Source organism: Diorhabda sublineata, chromosome 5, assembly GCF_026230105.1.
Source record: "Diorhabda sublineata isolate icDioSubl1.1 chromosome 5, icDioSubl1.1, whole genome shotgun sequence".
NCBI classification, from domain to species: Eukaryota; Metazoa; Arthropoda; class Insecta; order Coleoptera; family Chrysomelidae; genus Diorhabda; species Diorhabda sublineata.
This window is the reverse complement of record NC_079478.1, coordinates 7,326,305-7,343,354: the sequence shown is the minus strand read 5'-3', so window position 1 is coordinate 7,343,354 and position 17,050 is coordinate 7,326,305. Positions and strand designations below refer to the sequence as shown.

Here is a 17,050-nt window from a genome sequence, read left to right as displayed (position 1 = left end):
ACAACAGACTAGTAACTTTGATAGAAGATGCGAAAGAAAAAGTACATCGGTGTTTAATCTCAAAAAGAGCTCAGAGAAACGCGAGGAATGGCTGTGAGTGTCTGTATAGTCAGATGAAGATTTAAGGCAACTAATCTTGAGCCATCTACTGGCCTTAAATTAACTCCAGCCCATCTACGATTTGTCAGAGAACACGTTAGTTAAACTGACGAACAATAGAGCTCGTTGTCTCCTCAGACGAAAGCAGAGTATGTTTACATGGTAGCGATAGAAACGGACGAATCTACAGAAGATCTATAGAAAAATTTGCGTAGTGTTGCATAAAAGAAAACGTGGCTTTTGGAGGTGCCTCCTCCTCGAAAATAATACAATGGCCGTTCACATACTGCAAGTTACGTACGGCAGTATTAACAGGATGTCGAAATTGCCGCAAGTGCGTAGCCTGGACTTACATACATTCGAGCATTTACTGTTATTTATAACCGTTTTCCATTATTTAAGATTCCTTTTTGTTTAATATTTTTTCTTTAGCCCAAAATAACTCAATATTAATATAGACCACCCATTATAAAGCTAAGGTAGAGACTTTTGACCGAGAACGTGCGACTTGAGTAAATTATTTTGCTCACGAGCCTATATTCAATATCTTCAAGCTCTTAAATTTCAAACTTGAACATAAATATCTTCATTATAATATGTTTATGAGTATTAATTATACTTTTGGCAGGAATTAACTGAAAACTATTTTGATTCTATATTATTCAAAAATCTCAATTTTATACCTCTATTCTACACCATGGTATCTTGCAAATTGGCACAATCCTGTCAAATGGCACTGATATCTTCCAATATATCCTTTTCGGAATTAACTCTAGTATGTCTCACCGACTCGCAGCTGAGATGCTCGCTCGAATATTCTCCAAAGCTACCGTTTCTTCTGGCATTTACGACCAACGTTTTCGTGCCATAATCGGTCACGTATTTGTCGTTGTTAAATGAGACGCTCTGATAACCACATTTGCACCACGCTGGATAATGTGCTGTCAAAATTCTCTTGAAAGCTTCTCTGAATTCCGTATTAAAAATTGAGTAGATTATCGGATTGAAAGCTGAGTTTGAATAGCCCAGCCAAGTGAGTATTTTAAACGTGATGTCTGGTATGCATGTTTTGCAAAAGGCTGTTACTATGTTTATGCAGAAAAACGGAACCCAGCATATGAGGAAGACGCCCATTATTATGCCTGAAAAGAGATTCATACACTAATTTATGCAACTCGATAACAGGTTTTGAAACGGATTGTTTCAAACATTTAAGGAAGGTGTGGATAAAGTTTTTTCCATAAAATATTCTTTATAAAGCTTTTTTTGATATTAAAATAGTGATTTTAAAATTTGATTGATGAGTAGTTGTGTATCTTCTTAAATTATTACGTAGGAAGGTGTTCCTTAGATTCTACTATGATCTATACTTAACGTGTATTGACTACTATGCACAATATTATGTTTTTTGTTGTCATCTTCACTCCCATTAATTCAAAAGAATTTTTTCTCTAAAGTCTTCTATTTACGTTGCCCTGGAGCTAGATGATCTCATTCTCGATAGTTGATGAAGTCGTTATTTCTAATATCTTGTGAAGTTCTTTTAATTTGTTGATTAGTTTCCATCTCCAGGATCACTATTTCTGCGCAGTATCAAAGAACGTTGGTTAATTTTTTTGTTTCGAAATTTCTGAATTATGAGCAATTTTATGTTTTTCTAATTTATTTATCCGATTTCTATTCGAGGGGTTAATTAATAGACACTGTCTCTAACGTTCTTAATTTATTCAAATACTATACAATACACTTAACTAACTTATAATAATTCACTTATCACTATCACGTAACTAACTTAAATAATTTATTTAAATTCTTTGATTAATTTGCTAAAGCGTTCTGTTCAGTACGACTATTTATTATAAACTGAACTGAACGAACCCGCTTATAATAGAAAAGAAGATCTTGAAAATTGTAGAAAAATAAAAAACAAATAGATCTTCCTAGAAATTATCCAAAAGAAACAATGTAAATAAACCGTTTGCTATAAAAACGAATATTAAAAAAATATCAACCGGATTCCGTGGTTAATAAAAAGTCAAGTAAGGCACTGCGTGCGTCTCCGCTGAATTTTCGAATTTCAAGACAGAACCGGTTCTAGGGCAGAGACACTTTCGTAACAGTATTATTTCATCTAGAACAGCCTCAATCTTGTAGTAAGGATTCATTTCTATACCAATATTTTGTTGTTGCAGAATTTCTTCCAAGCACCCAGTACATTTTTGTGAATTTTATGTAGAGTTTTTCATGTTTCTTCATGACACGACACGACACGACAGAGTAGTCTTGCGTCTAGCTCAACAGGAATGTATTCATTGTTTTTGTTAGTTTTGTTGACATATACTGATTTAACTTCATTCCATTTGATTCTCCTGCTTTAATAGCAGTATCGTTTGCGAATATGGTAATTGTATTTTATGGTATCCAAGCTTAAATTTTATCAATTTTCGAGCACTATTTTTTTCGCTAAAACCTCAAGCATCTTTCTTTAATTCATGATGCTAGTACTTCTGAGTTTTGAGTATTATTATGGCAATAGTCGATTCATTTTGTATTTGTGTCTTTTATATCAGACTTTATCAAAGGCTTTCACTACATAGAGGAAGAATGTAGAGCTGACCTTCTTTTTCTCCAAAGATTTCTCAATAACATTAGTTCGCATGTGAATTTGCTCTATAGTTGAATGAATTTTTCTAAATCCATATTGGTATGATGAAATTAAGATTTTGTCTTCCATAATAGATTTTTTTATGTTAAACTCTTCCATACAATTTCCAGATTGTGGGAAGCAGGGATAAAAGATCATAAGACTCAATTTTTTCTTATATATGCGTGAATTTTCCTATTGCTTTCCCAGGAAGTTTCCTACACCATCCAAGAGATGGTATAGGAATGGACAGAGATCAATGAAATTATTCTTACTGCGAAAGGGGGTTATTTGTTAAAAATACTAACCTACGGTTATGGCAGCTTTATGGTCACTAACGTGATATGGACTACTGTGATGATTGTGAAGATGGATATGAAGAGCTTTGTTCTTCTGTTTCGTACTTTTCTTTTTTGTAGCTGCATCTGGTAAATCGATCGGTCTGGTGATTGCTCTAATATTTTTCACATGTTTTTGTGCATAGCAATAAAGTCTGCAGTAAATTCCTGTAACACAATAAAAGCTTCGATTATTTCATAATATTTTTCGATTTAACATAATGTGGGTTATTGATTGTATGAATTAGAACAGTTTTAGATAGACCGTGGAAAATCTAACGAATTGTCAAAATCAGCTGATGCCTACTCAAAAATGGCCGCCGTGTGGTAAACAAACGCTGTTGTTATTTCTGTGCGATTTGTCAAGTTATTTGTAGAATTAAAGACCTTATTATTATCATTTATTTTATAGCGAAATGGCTTCTTAAATAGTTGCTACTTAAAAAAGTGCGAAAATTCCACCCGGAAACGTGGCTTTGTTGTTTTTTGTTGACTAAGCAGTATTGTATTCAGTGTAGGTAAATATAGTCTGGAAAGCATATTGGAAACTTGTAGAAAGTGAGTAGGTTTATGACTAAAGCTCTTTTCATGTAAAAAAGTACTCATGTTTGATAAACTTGAACAAAAGTTGGAAATAAATGTCTAAAAAACTTGATTGCTTGAAAACACTCGCATACTGACAAAGAAACTGTAAAATACTCAGTTATAGCTGTATTTGTTCCACGGAAATAGATCTAAAATGTATCCAAGGAGTCTTTCTAATATTATAATTACAATCCTCAGTCACGGAAAAAAACCAAGAAAAACTAACACGGGTACATACGAGAAAATCGATTGTTAACCCCACGGCCGCCATTTTGAATTCAACACAATGTCAACTTGATGCCAAAATCCGATTTTGATTGTTGTACCGTAAACAAAAAACTGTATATTAGGTATCCTCATGATGTTGTGTGTAGAATATATGAAAGATAGGAAAAATATGAAGCTCACTTTGGCACTATAATAATGTGTTCCGTAGCTTTTCGACTTCTCCAGTTACTAACAAATCCAAATACTTACTTAAAAGCTTTAAGACATGCTTGTAGTTGCAGGTATGTATAGTAACTTTTGGTATTGGAGTCTTTGAGCACAACATCACAAATTTAAAACACAAAAAAGAATTAAAAGCTTTGATGTTTGTCTACACTCCTAAAACTTTTTATCTTCTCGAATAGTTAATTTTCGTCAAATATAACAAATAGTGTTATCCATTTTTATTATATTCTGATTGTTTTGATAAAGACACTTTCTGAGCAGGCCTTTTTTTTGTTTGCTATTTAAGGTTCTAGCAGCCGTAACAGTCAGTATATGATTCGATGTCTTAGAGATAGTGAAAAGGAAACAATGTTTGTGAATAAATTAGATAAGTGTTGAGTGTTTGTGGACAGTTTAGTGAATAGCGAATAGTTTAGTGTACACGTACGATACACCATGTGTATAAACTCATCCCACTGATCAAAAACTGTTTGAATAAATACAAAGATTACAATACTTTGTTGTCTTGGAAAACACTTAAAGAAATCGAGAAGAAGGTGTGTGAATATAATCCTGAGAGTATATCGTCCAATGGAATAACTAAGTGGTTCCTTGGTATTAAAATAGCTTGATGAATACGGATTGTCAAAGAACGTCGTATATTCTACGTCAGAAAATGTTAATTGAATCAGTGTCTTTGTATGGTGAGATAGCTCGTGAAATAAATATTCCAAATGAAGTGGTATACAATATTTTTTCATTGAAAAGCCGTCCGTGTCTCAAATCGTCCTCGTACATAATTTTCATTAATTTGGGTGGATTGTATTATTAACTCAACAATCTCATCCACGTACATTGAATTCAGTAATTATCACTCAACTATTAATCACGCTGAAAAAATATTCTCACTTTCCTGTCAGAACTAGTATAATTCAAATTATGGTGAATTAGTTTCGCCAAGCGAAACATTCATCAAATTTTTTCCAATTTTTTTATTAGTTTCCAGAGGTAATATTTTTTAGTCTATTATTTTCCAGTTTTGATTGATTTTGTATACTCCACATAAATAAGAGTGTTCTAGTTTTTCCAAATCCAATCATAATGTGAATAGCTGATCAGGGTTTATTTTTGGTGATCAGATTAGCGCTTACGCCAAATATTAAAAAGTGATTACACCCAAAGAAAAATACATAAATATATAATTTATTGAATATACGTTGATTAAAAAAAGAGCTTGTGAATATGGTTTCCAGATCATGATAAAATTCTCACTGCTTTCACGGGTTTTATAGAATTTATTTGGAGATACGCACACATATCGTCTGAGGATTTTGACGTATTTTTGAGCATAAGTTGTGGCAAGTATTTGTTTTCTTTGTTTTCCTAACAAATGTATAAGCCGTAACATGTCATTCGTCCTGTTTTACTCTTCAAATATTTTGAATATTTAACTTCTCATTAATATCATCTTCATCTCCAACAAGAAGTGCTGTTTCCAAACTCGCGTTGGCAGAATCGCATCACTTGAACTAGTAATTCTTGCTGGAGATGAGATGAAGGGCAGAGAATAATTATTTTTTAGAATGGGAACAAATTTTCCCAAAAATGCTAGAATTAAAATAGAAGTGACTACTGAGCCACAATACGTGAACAAAATAATATTCAAAATATTTGAAGAAAACCATAATAGGCTGAATGGTGTGTATAAAGAAAAACAAATGACTCTGTGCTTGCTGGTAGAAGAGCAGCGAGTTCTATAGAATCCATCAATTGGTAAATGACCTACGAGATGGAACTAACCCCTTTAAGGGAGAAATACAATGGAAAGAGCCGAGCGTTGGAATCAACGAAAATCGACAAAAGAATGCAAAATAGATAGTCAGATAAGGTTGCATACCCTCACCACTACTGTTTAATTTGTATTCAGATAATATCTTTAAGCAAGCTAGACACAATTTATCATATGGAGTAAAAATTAACAGTAAACTTATAAATACAATCATATACGTAGACGATAAAGTTGTACTGTGTGACGACTTGAATGGACTTCAATGCCTTTCAAACGCTATTGACAGAGTGGAAAGCGATATGGGTCTAAACAATAACTGTTCTAAAGCAAAATATATGGTATTAAGTCGCTTGTCGTACCATACAAATGACCGGCCAATTGTCTAATGATAATTTAAAATTTCAACTCCAGGAACGGATGATCAAATGTTACATATGGTCAGTTTTACAAGGTGTCGAAGCAGTCAAAAATATCCACCATTAATCGCTTAAAGGCTTTTGCTCAAGATACCGTGGACAGTTATGCAGTCCTTAACAGAGCAAATGCGGTTCGTGAGTTGGTGGATAACATTAAATGCAGAAAAATAGCTTATTTGGGACACATAATGCGTGGTAGCCGGCTTAGTATCCTCCAGTTGATTATGATGGGTAAAATTGAAGGTCGTAGAGGAATTGGAAGGAAACAAGCCTCTTGGTCGAGGAATACTAGATAATGGACTGGGATAACAGAAGCAGGACAGTTATTTAGATTAGCTCAACATAGAGAGAGTTTTGCCATGCCGATCGCCAACGTCAAAGGGACTTGATAGGGCACTCTAAGAAGAAGGTGCGTTTATTTATGCCACTTGATCCTTCTAACTCTAGTAGCTTTATCGCCTGCCTATAATCATGAGCTATTCGATAATGACACGTGCCACGTCCTTTCAATCACTGATCGGTCATTTCGAACGTAGTTCATCTCTTGTTGACATACCTTTTTGCAGAAACAGAGCACGATTATTTGATGTAAGCGCGTCGCTCAATAATTGATTTTATTATTACAAAAACTTCTATTGACAACATTAAACTGACCACTTGAGGTTATGGAGTGAGTGATATATATGAATCATATTTAATTTAAATAATATTTAGGGTCAATGGAAATTGAAATATAGCAAATGTTCAATATATCCCTATAAATATTACTTTAAAATTAATATCGCTAATCGTTTCTTATAGCGCCATCAATTAGTGAAATTTTGAAGTTTGAAAGTTCCATTAATACAAAGATTTCAACAATGCTTTTATTCACTCATATATTAGCAACTAAAGCATGAAATTATGCAAAATTTCGAGTGAATGTTTTGATTAGAAGTTACTGAAGATTTGATAATAAAATTCCATAAAAACAGTCAGAAAAACAGGGCGAATCAAGTGTGGTGAAGGTGTGACTTGGATTTGCAGCTTTTTCAATTATTTATAAATATAAATAAACATTAAATTGTACTATAAACAATGATTAGTTTGATAGTAAGATTATGTTAAATTAGTTTTTGAAAAATGTTAAATTATTGATGGAGAGACTTATAATGAGGAAGATCTAACAGCAAAAACTTATAAAAGGGTCTAAGAAGTAAAAATTTGATAAAAATAATATTTTATCGAATAAGTTACGTTGTTGAGGGAATTTTTTCCATAATGTTACGTATCTTTTTGCTTCAGTGCGCTATTAAAACATCTACGTATTTGATCAAATTGGAAAAATTTCTAATCCTCTCAAACTTTTCGATCAAATTTGTTTTCCAAATGTTTCATATTCAACAAGATAAATAAGAGAATTTGAATATTCTTTAATAATTATAAATTCGTGTGGATTTTTTTTATCAAGAAGTATTAGTAAGTTTACCGTCTTTTCACTGCCTATTCAGGCAACTCTGATGGAAACTTGGAGGAAAATTCATATTTTCAAGAACAAGGACATAATTTATCCTACTCTCATTCGGAACTTCAATTTCCCGTAATCCAGAATACGAAGCCGTAAAAATGAATATTTTATCATAGTGAAAAAGGCACTCTCAATTTCATTGGCGTGTCTATGTAGGATAAAATTGTTAAACAGATTATGAAGCTTGGTATGAAGTTACATAATTTTCTAAAAATTATATAAACTTGATTTATGAATATGCAATTACATACAACTTAATCACGCATTCTTTATAAAAATTATCAGTCTGCTTCGCTGTTGAAGCCTGCTGAATATCTAAACAACCATCGTAGAAGGGATAAGTACCTTCAATGTTGCTATTTCAGTTTTGAGATAGACAAATAAAAACAAATATTCATAATCAGATATGGCTTTATTGTTTTTCAAACTTTTTTTCATTAAGATCAATACACTTTTTCATGCGTTTGAACCAACCGGTCAATATTTTGACTGTTGAAAAACGTTTTTGTTAAAACTAATGTGTGAGAGCATGCATTGTCGTGGTGGCGAATGATTCGTCTCCTGCGATTGGTTTCCCTGATTTTCTCGAATACTTCTGACAAAAAATTGCTGACGTACTATTCAGAATTGACTATTCTACGTTGCTCTAATGTTACGGTGGCAATCATAAACTTTTCTTACATTTTTTATTTTACTTGGATAAGTGATTCACCATAAATGTGACAGAACTTGTCAGGATCAAGTTTACAGTTATATAAGTTTAAAAATAACTGTAAATTACAAACCAGAAACAAAATGAATTGAATTATAAAAGTAAATAATAAACCGTTATTATTGATTTTAATTGATAGAAGCCGCAACAAAATCAAATAAGAATAGATGTAATTACATTATTTTGTATACAGGGTGTTTTAAAAAATGTGATCCCGTCTCTAGGATAGATAGAAGACTGAAAAATATTTGAGTTTTGCTCAGTAAAAAAAATTATACAAATTTTTTACGATTTTGCCGAAACCACTGGTAACATTGTATTGAAATTTTACACACATATGTTTTGGAAGTGACTCTCATAGAGGGCGCTAGTTACACGGTTGGTACTAAGAAGTATTGAACATAACTTTTTTAATATTAGATTTATTAAGCAAAATTTCTAGTGAACATCATTTAATTTTACACCAAAAAGGTGCTCTTGATGAAACTCGATACAGTTTACCAGATTTTGAATTGAAAATTATGATGTAATAACCGATGCTGGTAAATTTTTTACTGAGCAAACCCCAAATATTTTTCAGTTTTCCATCTTTTTTTTGAAACGCCCTGTATAGGTAAATTTTGTTGATCGATGTAGTGTTTGTACAATTTTCATTCATCTTCATGTTCTCCTAACAAAACTCTGGGGTTTGAATTGAAATCAAACTTCTTATCATGCTAAAATTGAGCTTTCAATTACACCCTACGATATCTTTCTTGTTAAAATTTTTTTGATTAACAACTTTGTTTTATTTGGTTGTTTCGTTGTTTATCAAATTATTTTTGATAAAGTTGATGTTTCTGTTATTATGACACTTTCTTGAGTTGTATTGTGAATTATTTGGAGAGAATTTTAATTGGACTTGACTACACTAATAAAATAAAAAATCTTGGAGGCCTCAAAGGAAATGAAGAGTTTTTCAGTAATATAATGAATAAGCAGAAGGGGCTTTTGAGCAATTCATTAAACTTTTAATAAATTCCATAAAAATCAGATTAATGAATTTTCTTTTTGCGAATGCGATATACAAAAACGTCATGGAAAAACATGAAGTTTCTAATGACACCGTTCGTATTTCATGAAATTATCATTCATGATCGAGGAGATCTTTTTCTTGGTATTGAATTTCAATTATCTTATCAGTTTTGATATTTTCAGTGTTTAAAAACACGAACAACTCATCAATGTGATCGTGAATCTTCAAGTCCATCTTATATAATCTCGTCGTATTGTATCAGGGTACCCATCCGTACACCATCTGACGGTACCAGTCATCTTTAGGGTATCTATTGATCTATGTTCAAATATTTGTAGAAAAAATGAGCTATTACTACACTCTGGAAGGTTTATCTACCATGTTCTGTGTGATTAAAGTGGTTAACTTAAGTTTTGAGTACTAATTTCTTAACCCTTATAATTTTAACGAACCTTTTCCGCGATATGTCCCAGTATTTTAAGAATATGTAAACTTGAGGATGGAGAATATTTTGCGAACTTACCTATCATTACAATACATGGAACATAGAAAGATATGCAACTAGAGACAACGGCGTACGTGGGAGTAAGGTCTAGAGCGCATGTCGGATAATTCTGTCCACCCGCATTATAAACTAGTGGTTGAGGTGGCCTGTGGAGCTCTAATGAAATCGGAACAAAAGATATCAAAGCCGCCAATAGCCATATTGTAGCTATACTACCCAAAGCAACTCTTCTTGTCACCCATCTACCATATCTGAAACAATGTTCAAATTGATAATTAGTTTGTTCTTTTCTGTATTTCAATATTTAACAAAATTTGTTTGCAAGCTAGGATCATATTTGCAAATAATCAAGCCTTTTGTTGTTTATATTAACGTCAATTGAACTGATTATATTAATCACATTGAGGAACGTGAAACTCTACATAACATTTATGAGTTTTTAATGTTCAAAATTAATGTGTTAAGTGGGACGTCTATGCCCTAAATGGGATAATTTTATCCAATACAATTATCATAGCATATCTTTAGGCTACGAATGACACTTAGGGAAAAACGTCTATAATTTAGCTCTTAACACTTTCGATGTAGTTTCATTATTTCTCAGTTTGCCGCCATGATCCGCAGATCATGGAACATCTTGAGTACTTACTGAACTCTGATGATTTGAGATCTGATATAATAGAAATATATTCACTATGTATGTATAGAGCAAAGCACTTTCCAGTACAGTACAACAACGAATTTTATAAACAATACGAATAAACAGCTATCGACAGTTGCCTATCACCGTTTATGACTGAACTATCCTTATACTTTGAACAATAGGCAAATGTAGGAGATTTTATTTTGAAACTCAATTCGAAATGTCCATCCATAAAGTTTACCTATGAATTGGAAAATAATTGACATTTACCACTTCGAGCAGATACATCCCGGCTGTTTGTTTCCATTGCATCCAACATGGCCAGTTTTCCCAAAACAAAAATGGAAAACAATTCCATTTGGTGCCTTTTAATCCTGTTTATACAAAAGGATTGGAAAGAATTTTCAAAATTGATAAATGAATCCAGTACAAACTACATTAAAACAATTGTTCGGTAATCCTAAGGATAAAATAACAGATTTGGAAATGTTATCAATGAATTTGAATGTAATGATTGTGATAGTATATTGGGCAGACTAAAAGATACGTTAATATCCGGTTCATAGAGCACATTAAAAATATACACGAGGATATATTGAAAAATTCTTAGCCTACTATAGACCCAAACAAAATTTCAATGTCAAAATATTTTATTATTCAACATATTCTCCTCTTGATGGGATACATTTATTACAGGGAACCTACAACGTCTCTAGACCTTTCAAAAAAAAATTTTTTTCTTCTTGCTCTGCAAACCAGACCTCCACAGCTTTTATTACCTCCTCGGTTGGAAAAAATTTACGATCTTTTAAACTTTTTTTCAGTTGAGGGAAGAGATGATAGTCGGACGGAGCCTAATCTGGTGAATAAGGGGGGTTTTCTAGTAATTCAAATCCTAAATCACTATTTTTTTGCATGGCAACATGAGATTTGTGTGCAGGGGCGTTGTCGTGCGAAAACACGATAGCTTTCCGCGTCTTTTCTTTTTAATTTTTCCCGTAGAGTGGTCAGTAACGTCGAATAGAAATCTCCAGTTATTGTTACCCCCTTATCCAAAAAATCAATCATAATTACTTCCCAAAAAACTGAAGCAAGAACTTTTCTAGCAGATTTTTGGACACGAAACTTCTTAGGTTTTGGAGAACCAGAGTGTCGCAATTCCATCTATTTTTGCTTTGTTTCTGGATAGTGGAAATGTACCCAAGTCTCATCCATAGTAACAATTCGGTTTAAGAAGTCTACATCGTTTTCAAATTGAGCACAGATCGAACGCGATGCTTCTACCCTTGCACGCTTTTGGTCAACATTCATACATTTGGGGATCCATTTTGCAGCAATTTTTCTCAAGTTCAAATTGATGTGAACTACCTATAAGATGTTTCATATGAAATATTCAGTGCTTCAGATATCCGTTTGGGCCCAATTCGACGGTCTGATAGAATCATGTCATGATTGCATCGATATTTTCGGGGACTGTAACAGAAACTGGCCTTCCCAATCGGTCATCATCTTCAAAGAGAAATGTACCTTTTTTGAAGTTTGCAGTCCAATTTTTCATGATCGCATACAAAGACATTCATCACCAAGGGTATTAAGCATATCTTCGTAAATCTGCTTACCTCTTAACCCTTTTAAATACAGATACTTGATGATGGCTCGATACTCCAATTTTTCAATTTCCACAATTTTGGTTGTTTATGCATGGAAATGGTCTAGGCTAACTAGATATCAATACATCCTCGTACTGACCGAAAAATGGGGTATTGCCGAGCACACTGCCAGTCATAATAATGAAATAAATATAAATAATAGAAAATTGTTAGAATACGTATCCAATAATAAATTGAGGGAAGTTCATTGGTGGGAAAATTTGCTATAAAATGGATTGATCAGATCAAGTTAGTTAGTTTACCTTTAGTCTCTGAAGAAGATAATTTTGTTATCGAGACGAGCGTAGTGATTGTTGGTGTCGTGGTAGTGGTACTGGATGCAAATAGATTTTTTATTTTGAAACGACGTAGGATATTCAATAATTTTAAATTCTCGAGTTTAAATTAGATTTTATAATCCACAATTGTTTGGTAGAAGTAAGTCCACAAACATTACAAACTTGATAATTATCTAGAGAAGATTAACCTTGTAGGTTATTTCATGAGACGAAAAAACAGTCACATATGAGGATGAGTAGACTAGGTAAGAAAAAGCTCAAATTAGAATATTTATGGAGTGACCGGTGTCAAAACAAAAAGTCTGAAATGAAAAATAATGTGCCCGGACACAGAGATTTTAAGATCTGGAAAGTTTTAATGATAATATATTCATTTTAATTCAAATGAGATCATATCAAAAAAACTGTATTCCGGTATTTCGTTGGTAGTTGTCTGCTCCGTATTCTGTACAAATTGTTTCCGTTTCCGCTTATAAAAAATCTGTAACTTTCCACGGAAAAGTTATAATCTAATGAGGTACTAACTCATAACTTTTGTCAGTATTGAAACTTGGAAAAATCAATTTTTCTAGTTGATATGAAGTCGATAACTGTACCCGATAAAAATTTTGTTTTATAATGTTGATGATTGGATCGGAAAAAATGTTAATATTGTGAAAAGTGAATGTTTGTGTACGGATTGTTTTAAGACCAACAATATTTAACCAAACTCTTTAGAAACTAATACATTTGAAATAATCTGGTACCTCAAGTATCTAATTTATTTCCTAGCCCTGAATATGCTAACGTACCAACTTATCGATTTCAATGAATGATAAAATTCAGAAACTGTTTATCAATAAACGTGAATAGGTTTTGGTTCTACAGATGTGAAATTTCGATACAAAAATCATTCATCATCTGTAATTGACAAGTGTTAGAGGTGATTTTATTTCGCATGGTTATCGAATTCGCTACGCTCGTTCAGATATATTTCGCACTTTCAAATGTTCAACACTCCTATCGTCAATAACTATTTGATATGTCTATGCATCGATACCTTAAATCAATTTTATTTATATTCATGGAAAGTCTGTGGTAAGCAAGATTTTGATTCGAACGTGAATTCTAAAATCCTGACAAATCTAATCAACTGTTATTCGCGTGAAAAGTTATGGAATGTGATTTTTTTATTACATTAATCGTTACATTTCTTTCATGACAAGGAAATACGGAATATTTTATTGAAATGATTGTTGTTACTTTATACAGATTACTTTTGTACACCAGTGGCAAAAATTTAGAAATTTATGAAGATCCGTGTCATTTAATAATTTCGATTTGATGGATACAAAAATGGACAGTTCCAAGACAGATTAAGAAATAGTTTATAATGTTCGCGAATTCATGCCAATCAAGAAATGATAACAAGAATCAATAATACCTCTAAGAAATATATATGATGAAGTAGCTAAAGATGGCGCAGTTGGTACTACTTTTATCAAAAATATAATTTATGTAGCTGGAAGGAAACTAGGTACCTATTTTCACCACAAGTCATCAAGAAAAATTATCAAAAATCATGAAGCTCAAAAGGACCAGGCTGGAAAAGAAGGCCTACTATGAAAGGAATATTTGAAGAGAATGGAGAGTGATTTCATTTTACAGACAAAAATAATAAAAAAGGTACTTTCTCTATATTGTGAACAACATTTTAACATTGTTTTGAAAGACGTGAGTAGCAATTATACATAAGGAATAGGTTTTCCTTGTAAACGGTCGATAAATCAACTAAGAAGGGTTGTAAGTTAACTTACTATCCTATGGTGGTAATATTTTATGCCATATCAAACGTATATGTCATTTATTTGAAGAATTATGAAGATATAAATATAATGAAACATTAAGAATGAAAATGGTAAAGTTATAACCATAAATAGAAAGTTGGAAGTCGTATTTCAAGCAAATTCTGATGATGGGAATAGTAGATATGATAAACAAAATGAAGAAATTATTAAAATAAGTAACAAAGAGAAACTTGATGAAAAGGAAGAAATGATAACGAAAGAACAAGTTACAAAAATGTTAAATTACTAAAAAATCGATACTACTGAATATACTGTTTACACCACCACTGCACCAACACTAACAATTACACTGTCTGACGCGCGTTTCGATAACCCAGTTATCGTCTTGGATAAATTTGGATAAGTTTCGATCGAATCTCTGGATTTCGGAATTAAATTATAACGATTGATATTGAGCTCAGACATGAATCTTCTCGACACTCATGTCATTCTTATTTTAAAATTTATTTCTCACTGTTTAGATTGTTTGACTACAAAACCGTATTCCTTAGTTTTTTTCTTAAACTATAATGTGTGAGTGATTGTATGGAATTGTGTATTAATTTTAACACGACATATTGTAAATCTGTGTAGGTCACCCTAACTAACCGAGACATTCCGATCTCTAATAAACACAATTTATGGCTGTAACAAACTTTCCACATAATACGAATTTAGATACTAAAATACGAAGTTCATTGTGGTAATTGTTAAAGTTCGATTGACAAAACTATTACGTCCCTCACCAACAATTAATTACGAAGCACATACCGTTCAGGTTCACGTTTTCCAATTAATTTGATAATAATATTCTAATTTATCAAGTAAGTTCGTATAGAAGAGATACGTGGCACAGAAAATACAGTACACTGTTTACCTGCCATCGAATTTGAAATTCAATAAATTAGTATATTGTATGGTTATGAAAATTATTGAATATGATCAGTGTGTGATCAGCACGTGAACACTCCGGGCGAAACGCGGCGTGACATCGTTATTGGTCCAGATCAGTGGCACTGCAGTAACATTGTTTTTATTTGTCTATAACGTAATAATCTTAAATATGTTAGACACAGAGACAGATGAAGTTGTTGACAAATGAAACAAAACTTTTGATGAGGTTATTTCTAAAACGGCAAAACTTTAGGGAGTATCTTCTTCAATTGTCTATCGAATCCTTCGTGAGTACAGACCCACAAAAGTATCCACCAAGGAAAAAATTAGCAATTCATTCGATGATTTCATGATGAATGTGCAAGGATGAAATAAAAATGAGAAATATAGATATTGTCTTTGATGTGCAAGTTGACCCCCTTATTAACGACAATAGTTAATATCACCTGATGGGGAATTAGAAAATGTAGAAAGTGACGATTTTATTTTAATGTTTCAATACACATATTATCTTTCGATTTCTGTATTCGGTGGTATCGATAAGAATATTGAATAAGTGCGGTCCTGTTACTCAGTTTTGGCATTTTCATCCCTGATCAGGTGCACTATGCGTGAATATGTTTTGGTCTACTATTTTTCTTTGATCAATAGACTTTAGAATATGTTTTTCCAATGAGGAAGTTGGAATTTCCTGCTTCATACGTAATATTTCGAAAAAATTAATTTCACTTTCTTATACTAATCTGTAACATGCCAATCGGTCCATAACATTTTTTGTCGAGGATTTTTCCTATTTCGTGGCACTTCCAATAACCAAAAGAAAAGTATTTGACGAATTCCCACGCACTTCGGTTTTATTTAAACTAGAATGAATGAAACATACGAGAAATTGGAAAATACTTTCTTCTGATGACAATTAATTTTCTAATAAATTTAAATAAAGAACCTGTTCATATGGTCCATCATTTTTACAATGATTTACAATGAGTAGACCATTTCATAAATTGGTTTCCTCTAGGGTGGTATCAGACAACTTGATGTTACGAATGACGAAAATGTGAAGTAGTAACCACACATCTTGCCGCAACCTTTTTTAAGCATAGTATTATCTCAATGAAAAAGAAATATTGCCACAGAGAATAACACATATAATAATAGTTGATGATTCAGATTTTAGAACATAAACATTCATTTTCCCAACAAAAACTGATGAAAAGTTTAATTTCGTTAAACCTTGTTATTAATTAACATATGCTGGTTTGCGTTTCTGCTCTCTACACCCATTTGGATCATTTCTGTGGACTCATTCGTTTTCCCTTTCTACGCTTCAACGTTTTATTTGATTTTCTACACTAATTTATCTCAAGCGTATTAAAAGTTGAGCCGTTTGTGTTATTGTAGAAAGTGATATTGGATACGATTTGTTTGTTGGTGTTACATGTTGGGAGCCATTACGGGAATTTACGGTTCTCTTTAATTGAAATGTAATTTACGACATTTTTCAGCTGTTTACTTTGAAACGGTAACATACCATAAAAAAGTAGCGTTATATGATAATAATAAATTAATGAAATGATATATTAAATATATATTGCCGATCCCTGCGAAAAAAATTGGTTTAACCAGAAATTGCCTCGTTGAGTTGGTACAAAACAAAAATTTCACTCTCCTGCATTATATACTGTAAAACATTACAA

The 17,050-nt window shown here is 32.4% G+C and overlaps 1 protein-coding gene across 1 annotated transcript in view; it reads right to left on the bottom strand.

Annotated features, from left to right (window-relative positions):
- Positions 1-803: 803 nt before the first annotated feature.
- Positions 804-17,050, bottom strand: part of LOC130443988 (dopamine receptor 1) — a 36,217-nt gene continuing 19,970 nt past the window's right edge. The window contains exons 4-6 of the mRNA XM_056778932.1: positions 10,061-10,293; positions 3,052-3,249; positions 804-1,241 (exon numbers count right to left, since the gene is read on the bottom strand). Coding sequence (XP_056634910.1) covers positions 826-1,241; positions 3,052-3,249; positions 10,061-10,293 — 847 coding nt within the window. The 3' untranslated portion in view covers positions 804-825. The remainder of the gene's footprint in view (positions 1,242-3,051; positions 3,250-10,060; positions 10,294-17,050) is intronic.